The sequence below is a fragment of the Parasteatoda tepidariorum genome, chromosome 3, assembly GCF_043381705.1.
Source record: "Parasteatoda tepidariorum isolate YZ-2023 chromosome 3, CAS_Ptep_4.0, whole genome shotgun sequence".
In the NCBI taxonomy this organism is placed as follows: domain Eukaryota; kingdom Metazoa; phylum Arthropoda; class Arachnida; order Araneae; family Theridiidae; genus Parasteatoda; species Parasteatoda tepidariorum.
This window is the reverse complement of record NC_092206.1, coordinates 9,786,995-9,801,568: the sequence shown is the minus strand read 5'-3', so window position 1 is coordinate 9,801,568 and position 14,574 is coordinate 9,786,995. Positions and strand designations below refer to the sequence as shown.

Below are 14,574 nucleotides of genomic sequence, written 5' to 3'. Positions count from 1 at the left end.
AAAAAATAGAAGACGTTAAAAATGTATTATAATGAAAGAAATTTTTTTTTCAAGTCTATTTGTATTTTTTCAGTTTTTAGAAATCTCACTTAACTTTCTGAAATCTCACCCTGTTTTTGAGAAAGGGTGAGAAATTCTCACCCATTTTTTTTCTATGATGAAAACACTGTTTTTTCACAAAATAAATGTTTGCATTTTTTGATCAGGAATTACCCCAGGTCACCCTAAAGGGGTTTTATTGCTTTCTCTAAAAATTAAGTGGCTTCAAAAATCACTTAAAGGTAATTTTCTCCATAAAATGCGTTAACAAGTTTGAAATGTTTCGGGAAATAGGGAAAGTGGATCCCAAAGAAAAGTTCGTTAAAGAGGAAATTCACTTCACTATTTCGAAGTCATTTTACAAAGAAATTACCAAAATGTTCTTGGCTCCTCGAATAAAATTTGCAAAATGGAAGTTCATTAAATAGAAGCCTGGCCGTATATAATAAAATTTTGGCAAATTGATAACATTACTTATTCATGGATGAATTTAAAAACTTTCCTAGACAGTTAATCCAGGTATTATATGAATGTATAACTCTCAATGGGATGGAGGACTTGTTTATGGATGGATTTAGAAACTTTCTCTCTTTAGACAATTAATCTGGGTATTATATGAATGTGTAACTCTCAATAGGATGGAGGAAAGTGCTGGAGAAACGGAAGGGGGTGGAGAGACCATTACTGATATTCAGAATTACCTGGCTTCCTTCAACAAAGAGATCCAAGATGGCAGCTCCACTGCTGCTCCTGCATCAGCTTCTCAATTGGATGCAACTGCAGATTCTGATCCCACTATAGAACCCACTACTGAAACTGCTGCTTTCTTTGTGGCAGCTCCAGGCACATCCGCTGGTGAAGGATTTCAGTTCGAGCAAGGAGAGGTTTGATCATTTAAAGTGTTTTTAAAGTCTATGTTCAACAGCTCTTCAAATGCTGAGGCTTTGTTGTTGCGGGATTTTATTTTAAGTCTATAATTTAGGGATGCACAACCGTTTTGAGTGAATGGTCACATGCACAGCAGATTGATCAATAAAGGGTTGCATGACAAAGTATGTAGACAGACAGATTGACAACAATTGTTATGTAAACATCATTGTTCTAGGCATTAACCTTGTAATATCTTTGCATAAAATTAAATACTTTTAAATGTTTAAAATTAGAAACGGCAAAACTGATTACTTAGGGGAAAAAACAGAATCTATTTATTAGAAAAAAATTAGATAAGTTGAAATAATTAAAGTATGGGGAAATTCATGTTTTTTTTAACATTACAAAATTTCTTTGATAGAATTAAATTTAAAAGAAATGAATATTCTAGTTATTAAAATAAATGCAAGTTTAAAACTTTGATTTTAAGAAAGTTTATAGGGTTAAAAATGATAAAAATTGAAACAATTAAAAATGATGAAAAAAAGAGATCAAAAAACTACATTGATTGAAATTGGGTGCATCAAAAACTATTTAATTTCCGAATGCTTTTAATTTTTCAATAAAAAAAAGATTTTTTTTCCTTATCTTTAGATTGCTGCCGCGGGCCGCATATCAAGAGTTGACGCGCTGCAGGTTGTGCACCCCTACAATAATGAATTTTTTCACTTAAAATAATAAATTATTAAATTTTTTTCATAAATTAGAATATAGCATTTTCTGTTGTCTGTATGTTTCACTATTTGGGGAAGAAAAAAAAAAAGGCTACATCACATTATCTGAAAATTTATTTTATTACTTTTCTTAGTTATAAAAAAGAATCTTGAATAATAAATAGCTAAATGTCCTAAAATAAAAATGTGGTATTAGAACAGAATTTCGTAAATTTCTAGAGAAATTAAATATACCAGACAGTCAATGTCATTCGAAATTGTAATTAACATCATAAAATTATAATTAAGTAATTAATGTTCTTCAATGCACATAATTATAATTAAACAAATTAGTCAACACATTCTTCATCTGTGAATTTTTGTGTTAATTTTATCTGTGTAACATCGTCTTTTATGTGACTAATTTTTTTTTCTTCGTAATAAAAGCTTAAGATTAAATTTGATTTTTTAAATTTATTCTTAATATTTGTTAAGTAATCATGTAATACTGTAGAAGCTCTTTAGAATGTAAACTTTGAAACCTGGGACTTTGAATTTTATGGAATTTGTATTATATAGCTCATTTCGTTTATTTTTAAACATACCTGCAAAATAAGGCAATATTAGTCTTGAATAGAGTAGAATGCTTTAAAATAGTTTTCAGATAAAAATACTAATATGCACTTAATCAGGGCCTGATATAGAAATGTAGGGGCCCTAGGTACAGAACTGTCAGGGGCCCCCTGGTCGTAACTTTGAACAAAATCTACCTGTTATTTAATAATGAAGTGTTCTTTTACCAGTAATGAAGTGTGTGTAAATATAATAAATATTTCTAATGATATACATGAAATTCTTTTTTAAAATAAGTAAATTTTGATATCTTAGTAAATTTGAGCTTATATCTATTTCACTCTTCATTAAGCCACAATTCTAATAAACAATTCTTAAAAAGAAAAAAAAAATTAATATTTAGGAGGCCCGAGAAATAAGGGGACCTTTGTCCTAAGGCTCAGCCTTATCAGATGCTAATGCAATATATATACAGTGGCGTAGTTTTGGGGGACAAAACCACCTCCGAAATTACACATTACTTGATTAATGAGCTATTCAGTTCTGTAAATAAGATGTAGACATTAAAAATTTTCATTATTCATTTTTTTCGTAATTTGAACATGCACACACTTGTATATATATATATATACAGGGGCCCCCATTAGGGGGGAAGGTGGGCGCACGATGCGCCCACTTAAAGCTGGGGGGGGGATTTTTGCACTAAATAAAACAAATAGTTTTGGGGAGAATTTTGAATGCGCCCAAGAGCTTGGGGGGAATGGGGGCCACTGTATATATATTTATATAAAGCTGCTGATTTGTACTGCCGTTGAGAAAAAAACCAAACTTCTTTGTACTAGCAACATTATAGGAGTTAGACGTATTAAATCTTCAATTTAAAGTTTAAAATAAATATTAAATTTCAACCTACCACAACGAATCAATAATTAAAAAATATGATCTAATTGTTAGCTTACTTTGCTCTTCAATGTTTAATTAGTTAAATTATTAAAAAATCTTTCCAACTTTAATTGTACATTTACTACTATTTTTCAAAATCTTTTTTAGCGATGTTAAAAGTTGGCAGGTGTATATATATACACACACCTGCCAACTTGAATTTTTTTTTTTTTAAACTTTAAATTGAATTTTGTATATATATGTGTATGTGAGAGAAGGCGTAACCCCCTCTAAACATACAATAAAACTACGCCACTGAATATATACACCTGCATGTTTCAAATCCTTGAGTCCAATCATACTTGATTAAAAAAGGGGAAAAAATGTTCATTTTCTTCCTTGTATGACGTAGGCTCCCTTTGGTACTACATACTATGCTTCGTCTGATGGTACCTATTATGCTGCCAGTGATCCTAATCAACCTAGCACAATTACAGCATTCGCAACTCAGGCGGATGGCACTACCGTTCTTCCAGTTTCTGGTCAGAGGGCTGCCTTCCGAACTGTCAATGCCAGCGACCATCCTGGACTTCAGCAGATAGTTTTAGCTGTTAGTGAAGCAGGTTCAGGGGCTGCAACTGGTGGGTCTAGATCGGAGATCGTTGCCATTCCCGCTAATTTAGCCTCACAAGTAAGTCCATTATGCTTTAAATGATATATTGGGTGCTGTTATAGAGGTGCCTGTGGTTTGTTTACTTGATCATTACGTTCTCAGAACATTTTCATACCACACTCTTAAAAGCTTTTTCAACTTGTTTATTTTGATCAGATCTATAACTTTCACAACTGTGTTTTTTTTCCCCTTCTAATAATTTCCTCATAATTTTTTAAAATTTAAATATTTTTTTTGAAATTTATAATTGTAGAAGCTGAGAGATGTTAAACTGTGCTGCAGCATTTTGATAATTTGCCTTAACGGTTTAAAATGCCGATCTTTTGTTTTAATGTTAAATCAGTTTGTTTTCTGCCATGTATATTGTCAAACTCTATCTAAGCAGGCAGGGCATAAAATGAAAAGAAGCTCATTCTTGATTTGATAAAAAAAAAACTCTCTTTTGAGAGACTAAGAAAACCACATTACATTTATAGCCAATCACCTGTCCACCTGCTGTTGAAAAAGGGGTGAAAAAAGAAAAATTCTCCGAAATCTAAACATTAAGAAAGGAAAAGAACTGACTCCCTCTGAATACTCAGAATAAATAAAATAACCAAAGTCCCTGGCCAAATTATTGGACGCACTATAAAATTCTATGTAAAATCTTAATTATCAGGTCATACAATACAGCTTTATTGTTTTTAAGCAGTTTGCACTTGTTTACGATAGTGTATCAGTTGGTTAAATTAGACGATGTATAATATAAATTCGACAATTGGATAAATTAAACGATATATTATATAAATCTAGAATATTTATTATATCAGGTATTATAATAATTAAACCAAATTGTTAGACACCAAGTAGTTTTTTAATAATGACGTCTTTTGCGCGAGTTTATATGCATTACTTTTATATTTAAACATAGATGTAATGGGTTTTTATGCAGGAAATTTTTACATACTTCCTATTTGTATTTATTTTTAACGTATTGCATTACAATGTTAACCAATTGATACATGAACTTAAACAAGTGCAAACCGGTTTCAGCCGTGTGAAAAAAATAAAGCTGTATAGTATCACCTGATAATTAAGATTTTACATAGTCTTATAGTGCATCTAATAATTTGGCTGGGAGTATATAAATAAAAAATTGAAAAATGAATAAAAATACTGTTATAAAAGGATCAGGGTTGCCACTCCACAGGAAAAACCTAGAAAATAGCAGGGAATTTTTAAATTTTCCTTACTAAATGGGATAAAGCAGGGAATTTTATTTCTTATTTTTGTCTTTTAAAAAATGCAGACCTCTCAATGGGATAGTTAAAGATTATAGTTCAGCTATATTATATTATTTAATTTATTATAGCATTATTTGTTTTATGTTGACCTGTCTTATTTCTCCAATTTTTCCCAGCAACTAAGACTAGCATCTTTATCCTAATGTAGTTCACAAGAGTGCAGTGAATGTGTGTTTCCTCTTATTATATTGTGTATGATATATGCAGGGAAAACACAGAGAATTTTTTTTGCAGATATCAGTGGCAACCCGGAGGAAGTAATGAAAGCAGAAAGCAAAAATTTTAACATGGCGGGAGAAAATCGGGGCCGAAGGATTTCCTTAGCAATAAGCGATAGATAATATTAACCTCAATCGCATTGAGCAGAGATTACTGTATAATATTTGATTATGAAAATTAAATTACAATCTATTTTTTTTCTCCAAAATTTGAACTTAAACCACTTTTAAAAATAAATAAAAGACTTAGATAAATATTAAATTATTTTAAACATCTTTTCTGTATTTTAGGCAATTACTGGTTCAACTCAAGTAGGTGAACAGCAGGCTTTTGTTACCATGCAAGCTACTGGTTCCTCTCAAATCGAAGATGGCCAAAGTGGTGCCCAGGTTAGATATTTCATATTTATAGATACACTGAGACTTCAATAAACTTGAAGCAACAATTGGAAGTTGAAAGTGCACTGAGTTCTAAACAATTCAACCAATAGAAAATGTATTTATTTTTGTAAAGTAACATACATGAAATATTGTCAAGTGTTGCAGATATTTTCTTTAAAAGCAGCATGTTTTTTTCCCTCCAAATATTTCACAGACAGTAGACTTCGTTAATATTTTAGGGAAAAAGAGCGGGAACCAATTTTTCTCATTTATCACTTATGTCAATTGATAAAACGGTAACCTACAGTTTAAATCTTCTAATCTTTTGAAATAAACTCAAATTTTGCAAAGCTTTTTTTTTGTTGTTGTTGCTCAGGTTGTAGTTTTACTTCACAGGTTGTTATAATTGTTTGTTTTATTGCTCTTTTTTCTTAAAGTTGTTTATTCATATATGTAGTAATGTATTCACCTTGATGTTAGGCTTTTGAAATGGTTTTATTCTTTACTGAAAAAGATAGCAATAAAAATGGAAAAGAAAGATATAGCTATGGATAGGTTTTATTCTATATGGGGGTGGGTATGCATCATTTAAGTTTCTTTTTATATTTCTGTATGGGGCTCTTAAGATTTCCTACTTCAGGTTTCATAACAATAATTTAGTTTTGCAAGCATAATGAAACCTGACATTGTCATGCAAGGAGGTGACATTACCATCCCTTTGCTGATGATTAATATGTCAGGATGTTTTTTTTTTGCATATAAAAAATGAATCACTTCTCTCATCTCCATCCAAGACCATTTTCTAGACATTTTGCCATTTCAATGACTCTGGCACATCTTCAAATGTTTCATTAGAGCCATGATGGCTCAGGGGATAGAGCGTTTGCCTTCCAATGAGGTGAACCGGGTTCAAATTCTAGCAATGGTTGGTTGATATGAATTCCGCATCCAGCTTGCACCGACCACAATGCTGACGTAAAATGTCCTCAGTGGTAGACGTACCCTGGGTTAGAGTCCCTTTGCCATCCGGCTAACCCTGGGATGTTTTTGTGGTTTTCCTCTCCATGTAACGCAAATATGCAGGTTAATTCCATCTAATAAGTTTATATTTTATAAACAAACTATGTGCTATTGTAATCACAATTTACAACAATACTATTGTCATATGCTGAAAAATTATTTTGAAGAATTTAAACCATCATTTATAGTAAACTTATTTCTGGGTCCACCAACAGTTTACTGTAACAGGGTTCGACTGCATTTATGTATATTGACATAGGGCAAGCAAATTGTGTTTTCAATTGTACCTTCAATTTCTTTGTCAAATAAGTCCAGTAATTGTTAATTTTGTTTAGATACTTCTGGTATTTTTGCTTAGTAATGATGTAGTGACATAAAGTTATAACATACACCGAAAGTTTTATTATATTAAAATAAAGTATTTTCTTGATAGGCTCAGTTGGCTACCCTAGTAACCACTGATGATGGTAGTCAAGCTGATTCCAAAGGGAATATTTCCCAGGTGCAAACCATACGTATGGTGTTGAGGCAACCTGATGGAACTGAAACAGAACAGAACATACCTGTATCTTCAACAAGGGTTCCAACATTACTTACAAATGATGGTCAAGAAGTGCAATTAAGTGATGAAAATCAGCTGCAAATGATATCGACCATTGTGGAGCAAGCTGCTGCTGGAGGATTAGCTGATGGCAACAACCAGGTTCATCATCTACTTTATTTTGTTTTAAATTCTTATTTTTATTATTCCTTTTTTTCTCTCTCTTTTTTTTGTTGTTTTGATTCTTGGGTGAAAGATTTAATTTTCCGAATGATTTCTACCTACTTTATAGTGTTCTAAAACCTTTGATATTTTCATTTTACTACTGAAGTGTCTGTAGCTGAGAAAAATGTAAATTTCTTTAACTTTTCTGCATTTCCGGTGACAAATTTCCGGAATTTTTACTTAATTTTTTATATTCAAAGTGATTTATTTTTTGCTTTTTCCACAAAAAGCAAAAGCAGGAAATAATTATAGTAGAACTGATCAATGCATTTGTGGAACTGGTGTGGTTTGCATCTGCAAACAGTGTTGTGCAATTTTTTTTCTTCTCGCCAACCACTTCTGGCCCATTTTTATTTGTGCTACTTTCATCAACTCTTAGAAACTGAATCAAATATTGTTCTCTTTATTGGAAATTAATTTACTCTTTATTGAATATCTAACTGGCAAATTGTCTTCTTGTCTTTAGAATTTTAAGATATTTAGCGTGAACAAAAATAACCATGATTTTTTTTATCTAGAGATATTAATTTTTATTTCTAATTAAAATTTTTCATGAATTTTTAAATAAATGTATTGCAAGTACTTAACATTATTTTAAACAATGCTGAGTATTTTTAATATGTTTTATCAGATCACTTGGTTAATTAATGTAAAAAAATTAATAAATACAGGGTATCTGCATGCGTGGAAAGTCATGAGAAATCATGGAAAATCATGAATTTCGGTATTGACCAAAATTAGTCATGATTTTAACATATTTTTTTAAAAAAAAATCATGGTAAGTCATGGATTTAGGTTGCCGAAAAATCTAATTTTTAAAATGGAATTTCCATGGTGTTCCGAATATCTGAATTTGTAACAAAATCCCCACTCACTGTCATATTTTATTAAAATATAAAATGTTTTTATCATGTTCTTTAAAAATTATGGTGTTCTTTCAAAAAATGAAAGAAAAAACATCATTTCTAGAGCAAATTATCTTTTAAACTTCTGTGATTTCAATATTTTTGTTATTATTTTTATTTTTTATTTTATCAATTTAAAATTCTAGCTAAAGCAAGTCAGACATTAGCAAATTTTTTTTATTCCGAAATGAGAACAGAAAAGTCAGGAGTATTTCTTTCCTTTCCGATGAACAAGAAAAGTATCTTTAGAATATAATTCTGCAGAAAAAGGGTGGGAAATTATTTTGCTTTTGTATTTTTTTCAGCTATTTTATTGCTTCAACTCTTTCTTTACTCTGTTTTTTTTTTTAGTTTAAAATCAATAAATATGAAGATACAGAAGATAACAATTTTGATTATATCTATCATTTCAATTAATGTTATTATAATGCTTTTTTAAATTTATTGTTGTGTTTTTGTAACAGAAAATAGTAATTTCGTTAAGTCATGAAAAGTTCTTGGAATTCGTCATAGAAATTCATGAATTAGACAGTCCAAAATGTGGCAGATACCCTGTAAATAAAATAAAATCCGAATATATATATTGCTTTTAATAAAAAAAAATTTCTTTTCTAATTTGCATTATTTTTGGAATAAGTGTTTCCGGACTGGGTACATCGTATCAGATAGAGTTCCTAGTAGATTGAATTACGATCCCAAAGTTTAAAATCGTTGATTGAAACTTGTACCGAAATGTTTTTTTTTTTTTTTTTTTTAAATTCGTAGAAGTTGACTATAAAAGTATCTTTAACTAAGCAACAAAAAAAATATTTATCTTTCAGGTTATACTGAATGTCGGCAATGCATATCAGGCAGTGACTGTTGTTCCTACAAACGGAGCGTCTGGTGAAGTCAGCTACATGTTTATTGTTGCTCAATCAGAGGATGACAAGGATCCGAGCAAAGATATGGATCTCGACATGTCTGTTTATGATTTCAATGAGGGAGAGAAACACGGAGAGATCGTGGCTGAAGAGGTTGCACCCGACGGCACCAAGACACGGACTATCCGTATCACTCAAAAAAAAAGTCAGATAGTTACCCAAGCACATATGTGTAACTACTGTAATTACACAAGTCCAAAAGTAAGCAGATTTTATCTTCACTTTTTGATGCTACAGATCTGGTTTTTTTTTTAAGTATATAATTGTTTCTTTTGGTAGTTATTGCTACTGATTTCTGCACCGCTTTTGAAATTCCACTCACAATTTTTATACTATATATGGTACATAGCGTTTTTAAAAAGTGCTTAAAGGTGCTTATTTTTGTTTTTTAAAAGCCCTCAAAGGTGCTTTTTTCATCGGGTGTTTTTAAAAAGTGCTTAATTTTCCTTTTTCGAAAATGAGGATTTTTTCTTTACCATGTCTATTTTCACAACGTTTTAAGCAAAAATGTGCTTTTCACATTGTTTTATTCAACGTTTTCACAATTTATTCAACCACAATCTATTTCGGCATCCCTTCGGCCCATAGCGTATGAAAGAACCCATCTTTTTACATGTTTGATGAAAGACTTGCGAGTTCACGTGTGCGTATTCTGAGCTGGGTTCTACGAGATTCTTGCACTCTCATGTGCATCTCTGCTGCATTTTGCAAGATATTCTCAATTTCAGGCTTTCATTTCCACCCTCTGATACCGAACCGAAGAACTTCTTGATCTTTTTATAATGGCTAATATAATCAAGAAAAGAGTTCTTTGTCAGAAACTGGTTATTTTATCATGAAAAAATCTTAGTAATCATGTAAAGTCTTAGTAATTTTTTTTTTGCTTTTTATTAATGTATATAGTGTTTAAAAAAAGTCCGATTTCGATGTCTATCTGTTATCGCCTTTTCGGCAGTTATTCTCATATTGCCACAGACTTTGTTTCTTAAAATTCCGGTTTTTTTTTTCGTTCAAAATGCGAAAATAATATCGGCTATATTTTATGTATTGATAATAAAAAAATTATTATAAACGAATCATTTTTCGATTTCTCCATTAATAATTTTAGGAATTTTAATTTTTGTTCATAAAAATGATCGTTTATTATTTAAAAATTTTTTATTTGATTTAACAGAAATATGCATGAAAAAAATTAGTATTAAATAAATTGCACACAGATGAAAATTTTTATTTGAAAGCAAACCATTCTAAAAAATTTCAGATGATTTCTAATTCCAGAAAATGCATGTTTGCGCAATCAGAATGTTCTATGAGTTGTTAATTTTATGGGATGAGTTGTTAATTTCATGGGATGAGATCCTCCAATTCATAATGCTTGAGACCTTTTAATTGTTTTTAAACAGACATTGCCAAGGTGAAAAATATTTTACTAGAATTTCATCCACATCCTTTTGTATTAAATATCTAATTGTGTCTCTTGAATATCAATAATTGATAACAATTTAATGTTATACAATAATTAATAAATATAACAATAATAATAAATTTGTTATAACATAATATTTAATTATTACAATAGGTGTTTTTTTGCGACATTCTAAATAAGTACTTATTATTATTATTGACACCAACTTTAACTTAATTTTCAAAATAAGCACTACTGCTATTATGTTAGTTGGTATTTTTAATTCAGTACTAAATATGCTGTGATTGGTATCAAGATACCTCTGTGTAAATCAGTTTTTACCGCCCATTGAAATGGATATGCAGATAAGAATATTGTTGATTATGATAATTTTTAAGTCTCAGGATTGATATTGAGCAATAGTATTATGCTAAATGGTACTGAATATAATTATCTTAATTTTATAAGAATGAACTTCTGAAAATATGATTTGCTTAATCTGATTACATTAAACCAGCAGGATAGGCAACAAATAATAAAAGTTTTAAAAAAATGCAATTGTTTAGTTTAATTGTATCTCTATATGTATTTCAGTTTTGTGTATGCTTTTGTAATGTTAATCAATACTGATTTAATGATCATTTACTTTTTTTTTAATCCCATTCTAAGAAGTAATAATTTAAACTGAGTGAGTTATTAATAATTTAAACTGAAGTAATTATTTCATCCTATTAGTTATTAGTTACTATAAGTATAAAATTAAATTATTAGTAATTACTCAGGAAAAAACAAATAAAGTGTTAAAATTTATCAAGTTGCAAATTTGATTGATGGATACTTTTATTCGGGTTACAATAAAATTGTATGAATTATTTATTTGTTTAAGAAAAACTTTTTTTTTTAGTTTTCATATACTACACTCATTAGTCAGTGATGAGATTCTTCCACGGATTTCCGCTTTTTCTCAGATTTTTCCCGCTAATTTCCGCTGAAATTTTTTTTTGCACGAGTTAAAATATTTTATGAGGAATTTAATTTTCCGTGGAGCAAAATTATTGAAGTCCTCATTCCTCCCTCTGAAGTTTCTCTAAAAATCATTTCCTTGGGATAAAAAAAAGTAGGCTTACAAAGATTTNGGATGAGATTTTTTTTGCTTTTGTCTCTCGAATTTCAGCCTTTTTATCAAAAACTCAGATTCTCTAAAAGTTTCGTTTTTTTATTTATTTATTTATAAATATCCCGTTTTTTTTTTTAAAATTCAGTCGTTGAAGTCAAATAATTTATTTATTTACGATTTTCAAAGACAAAGAGAAAATTCAAACTATGTCCTAGCTGCTAACCCTTCCGCATTTTTACTTATATTAGCTATATTCTCCGATTTCACGCACAATAAATAAAATTTTCCGTATTTTTTTAGCCGGCGGGATAACTCGTATTTTCTAAATTTAGACGTCGCTGCTTCTTATATTCAGGAATGAAAGCAAACAAAAAAAAGCGAAAAAAAAAATAGAGGTGGATTTGCGGTGAAAATATATATTTGCTCATTCAATGAATCTTGTAAATTTTTATTTATTGTGTAAACAAAAAACAATTCAAACAAGCCTTTTAGAAATCCCAAGTCCAGACTCTGCTAACATCTCGATTTTTATTCACGCGATTTTAATATCAATCATCGATTTTCGTATTTACCTGATTTAAAAGTTGCGCATAGCAATTCTTATTTACGCTTTTTAAATATCGTACATTATGACTCATATTTACAAGATTTAAAAATCTAATATCGTGTTTTGTATTTACGTGCTTTTAAAACCCTATGTAGTTACGCGAGCTTAAAATCCAATGTCGTGATTCGTTTTTGCGGTTGTAATATCGCGCGATTTTAAAATTATGCATCTTGATCTAAAAAGTATGCGTCATGATTTGTATTTTCGCATTTTTTAAATTCGATGTAAAGTTTCATATTCACGTGATTTAAAAGCCTCATATTGGGATTTATAATCACATGGTTTACAAGTTTAAAAATCACACTTTTTTTGTCAAATTTTTGTGTATGTATATATGTATATATATTCTTGGATTTCCTCTTTTTTACTTTCTGACTACTCTCATCCCTGATTAGTATAAACAAATTTATGAAATATTTCTATATAATATGAAATAGTTATTAAAAAAATTACAAAAAATTTATTGATTTACTATAGTTTACACAACAAGCCCATCACATACCTGCCAAGTCTCCTGTTTTTTTAACGAAGACTTCTTTTTTTACGACTCTCCCTTGTTTTCCCATATGTTCTGAAATTTTTCAGTTTTTGGTGAAGAAATTTTTTTTGTAAAAAATTTTCTATAAAATGTTCATTGGTGGCAAAAATACTTCTTATTCCTCAACAGATGGTGCTATTGCCAGTACTGCAGTATGTTGAGTGTTAATAGTTAAAGTAAATATAAATAATGGTTTTAAAAAATCTTCTTTAGATTAAGATTTATATACATATTTTTTACTTCGCTAAATGTAATGTAAGTGCTTATATTATTTCCAATTTTGAATTTCTCTTTTTGACTTGCATGACTATGTATGATGTATCAAAACTTTACTCATAGCCAATAAAATGTCGCTAGTAAAATCTCCGTTATTTTATTTCCCCAATGTTGTCAGGTATGCCATCAAGTGTATTTAAATCAACTTTTGAGTTTTATTGAAAAAAGTTTTATAGTTATTTCAAAAGTGTAATTTTGTTTTTATTTTTCAGCGTTATCTGCTGTCACGTCACATGAAGTCTCACTCGGAAGAGCGTCCTCATAAGTGTGGTGTTTGCGAAAGAGGTTTTAAGACTCTTGCTTCATTACAGAACCATGTTAATACTCATACTGGGACACGCCCTCACTGCTGCAGGGACTGCGATTCATCGTTCACCACATCTGGAGAGCTTGTGCGTCACGTGCGATACAGGCACACTCACGAAAAACCCCATCGTTGTACTGAATGTGATTATGCCAGTGTGGAGCTCAGCAAATTGAAACGTCACATGCGGTGCCACACGGGCGAGCGACCGTATCAATGCCCTCACTGTACTTATGCCAGTCCAGATATGTACAAGCTAAAGCGCCATCTAAGAATCCACACTGGTGAAAAACCGTATGAATGTGATATATGCCAGGCACGATTTACTCAGTCAAACAGCTTAAAGGCTCATAAATTGATACACTCTGGCAACAAGCCGTCTTTTCATTGTGATTTCTGCCCAACAACTTGTGGCAGAAAAACAGATTTAAGGATTCATATGCAGAAACTACATACTAGTGACAAACCTTTAAAGTGTAAGCGCTGTGGAAAGACCTTCCCAGATCGTTATTCCTATAAGGTAATTCTTTCTTTCAAGTTTTTTTTAAAAAATAGTTACAGATTTGTGTTCATTAACCCTTTAACAGTGACATGTATTTCAGAAAAATGGAAAAGAAATTTCACTGTTTAATTTTGTTCTTTATATTAAACAAAATTTTGCAGCTGAATATAACTTGTGTAATATAATATATGAACACAACAATATAATTTTCAATACATAAATTTTACAGTATGGTATATCACAAAACCCCCTCTCACATTTCTCTTCCTCAACTGAAGTCTTAAGCAGTAAAACTATAGGACCACTAATGCCATCTATTAGGAAAATAGTGAATTAAGTATTCTAAAGTAGAAACGAACTCAGCTCGAGCTTCACAACATAGAAACATTAATTTTATCACAAATACTACAAGTAGGAGTTGTCCAACTGGATTTGCACGACACTGGTAAGGGGTTAAAGATGGAATGAAGCTCTGCTCTTTGGAATCAAAATCCATTCTATAATAAATATATTTTACTAAATTTTTAATTTACTGAGAAATAAATAAGTTGCATTGCATTATATTTAGTTAATAATTGT

General features: G+C 30.4%; 1 protein-coding gene across 4 annotated transcripts in view; it reads left to right on the top strand.

The window, feature by feature from the left end:
- LOC107441476 (transcriptional repressor CTCF) overlaps window positions 1-14,574 on the top strand; it is a 41,404-nt gene that overhangs the window by 10,379 nt on the left and 16,451 nt on the right. For all 4 annotated transcript variants that reach the window (XM_016054749.3, XM_016054752.3, XM_071178317.1 and 1 more), the window contains 6 exons: window positions 677-923; window positions 3,490-3,768; window positions 5,543-5,641; window positions 7,086-7,355; window positions 9,145-9,447; window positions 13,402-14,013. In XM_016054749.3, the coding sequence (XP_015910235.1) occupies window positions 677-923; window positions 3,490-3,768; window positions 5,543-5,641; window positions 7,086-7,355; window positions 9,145-9,447; window positions 13,402-14,013 (1,810 nt within the window). The remainder of the gene's footprint in view (window positions 1-676; window positions 924-3,489; window positions 3,769-5,542; window positions 5,642-7,085; window positions 7,356-9,144; window positions 9,448-13,401; window positions 14,014-14,574) is intronic.